This window comes from Orycteropus afer, unplaced genomic scaffold, assembly GCF_000298275.1.
Source record: "Orycteropus afer afer isolate SDZICR_OR568_19922 unplaced genomic scaffold, OryAfe1.0 scaffold00124, whole genome shotgun sequence".
NCBI lineage: Eukaryota > Metazoa > Chordata > Mammalia > Tubulidentata > Orycteropodidae > Orycteropus > Orycteropus afer.
Window position 1 is genome coordinate 1,529,694 of NW_006921711.1, and position 2,286 is coordinate 1,531,979.

The window sequence follows — 2,286 nt, forward strand, 5'->3', positions numbered from 1 at the left end:
AAAAAAAAAAAAAAAAGAATTGATAAAGTGATGTTAATGCATGAGCATTCTTTCTGTTATCCTCTATTCTTGTCTGTATGTTTGAAATACATCATATTGAAATGAAATAAAATAACAGTGACTTCAAATATGGAGGCTAAGCAGGCATCTTTGCGCAGATTTAACCCCTTTTCCTGTCTCCAAGCAGGGTATAGATAAAAGAAATCTGGTAGCATAGCACCTAAGACATTTGACTGCTAACCAGAAGACTGGCAGTTCAAACCCACCAGCCGCTCCTCAGAAGGAAGGTTGGACAATCTACTTCCGTAGTGATACTGCCTCAGAAACCCAAGGAGGGGTCGCTATGAGTCAGATCTGACTCGATGGCAGTGAGTGAGTTATATGCCAGGCACTGTGCTTCCCATGCTTTGAAATATGAATCCACTTCCAAGTTAGGCAACACCTTACACTCCTTCAAGGATTTTTCTAAAGATTTCACAATGATACCAGGCTCTAATGTTTTATGCCATTCACAGTCAGACAGACATGTCATTAGATTTCACTCTTGCTGCATCTTAAATCTGTTTCCTCATTCTGGCATTTAAATCCAGCCAAAGCCTTTTCTGAGTCCTCATTGAGAATTTAGAGAACTTCTTCCCAAGCTTACCTGAGCTCCCCAAGATGCACATGATCTGCCCACTCTCAATGTACAAGGAGACATCTTTGAGGATCTGCCTGTTCCACGTGTGCCGGCAAGATGTGAGGTCCCACCACGGCCCGACGTGATTGCTTCAAAGGAAAGCGCGTGAGTAAAGGCAGCATGGATGGGGTCCCAGAGGGGCCAGATACCGCCTTCCCCAGCAATGGTCTCAGCTTCGCCCACCCCAGTTGTCCCTGGACAGGTTCCTAAATGTGTTTTAGGCTCAATGTTCTCATCTGTAAAAGCTGACAAGGCAGTGCTCTAAAGTCAGTTCCCTGTCTGGGAGCTGGCAGACAGGACACTGCTTCTCTCTGAGGCCGACCCAGCGTTCCTTCACAGCCTTCATTATACCTTGTGTTCCCAGCACTCCATGCCCCAGGCCCCCTCCATAAGTCCACACAGGACAGGCCCACAGACAGGAGGAGGCTGCGGACCAAATGGTAAGAGACAGGGACACAAGGCAGGGCACTGACTCACTTTTTATGTTTGTTTTTGTTTTGTATTGTAGTGAAATATACACAACAAAACATTACACCAATTTAACAGTTTCAGCATGTATGATTCAGTGTAAGGAGTTATGGTCATGCAGTGGTAAAACATCTGGCTGCTAACCCAAAAGTCAACAGTTCCAACCCACAAGCTGATCTGTGGGACAAGGATGAAGCCATCTGCTTCCATAAAGATTTACAATCTTGGAAATGCTATTCTGACTTACAGGGTCTCTATGAGTCAGAATTGACTCTATGGCAATGAGATTTAAAAAATAAAAATAAAAAAATCTTATAATTCAATGTGCTGCATTTTTTCAGTAGCTTCCAGGCCCCGCCTTGTTGAGAGGAGGGCCCATTCCCTACTGCTTCTCATTTTCCAGTAGCAGCCCTTCCCCCCTTCTCTCCCAAGGTAGCAAGCCTCCACGCATGTCCCCCATTAGAGCAAAAAGCCCCCAGAGTGAGTGGGTGAGAGGTCCACTGCCCTTTAGGCCATGGGCATCCCTGACCACAGCCTGAAGCATAGACTTCAAGCTCCCAGCAGGAGAGGAGAAATGGTCTTTGCTTTACCTGACACTGTAGGAGGCATGGAGAATGCCAAGGCTGTGTCGGGGCTTTGAAGCATCTGCCGGAATCCCTTCTGGGGCCCTCTGGGAGCCACTGTTCACTTGAAGTCCCAAGGGCCCTGTGGGGATCCACGATGAGAGCTCACTCATGACCAACAGGGGCAGAGTCAGGTGGATTCTCTGGTGGCCAAACCCCCACGCACACCCAGAGCACCTTCAGCTGAGGAGTCCTCGGCAACTGCCCTGCCTGCTCCCAGCTGGCCCTGAAGTCCCTCCTGACCTTCCCAGCAGGCCAGGGGTTAGGCCACCAGTGCCATTATCTGATGTACCTTTAGACAGTGTCCTTATCTTGAGAGTGGGCAGAATACACAGTGTGTGTGTGTGTGTCCGTGTGAGGGTTTACCAGAGAGGAATGCTGGGAGAGGCAGACGGTGCACAGACGGTCGATCAGAGGTTGGCCGCTCTGGGAAGGAGAGAGAAAGCCCTGGTAAAGGCAGGTAGCAGCTAAACTTCTCAGGGAGCTGCCACAAATCGGCAGACACTGCTGGGCCCC

General features: G+C 48.7%; 1 protein-coding gene across 1 annotated transcript in view; it reads right to left on the reverse strand.

The window, feature by feature from the left end:
- ABCG5 (ATP binding cassette subfamily G member 5) overlaps positions 1 to 1,883 on the reverse strand; it is a 44,279-nt gene extending 42,396 nt beyond the window's left edge. Inside the window, exons 1-2 of the mRNA XM_007944380.1 lie at positions 1,738 to 1,883; positions 647 to 768 (exon numbers count right to left, since the gene is read on the reverse strand). Coding sequence (XP_007942571.1) covers positions 647 to 768; positions 1,738 to 1,883 — 268 coding nt within the window. The remainder of the gene's footprint in view (positions 1 to 646; positions 769 to 1,737) is intronic.
- Between the last annotated feature and the right edge of the window lie 403 nt (positions 1,884 to 2,286).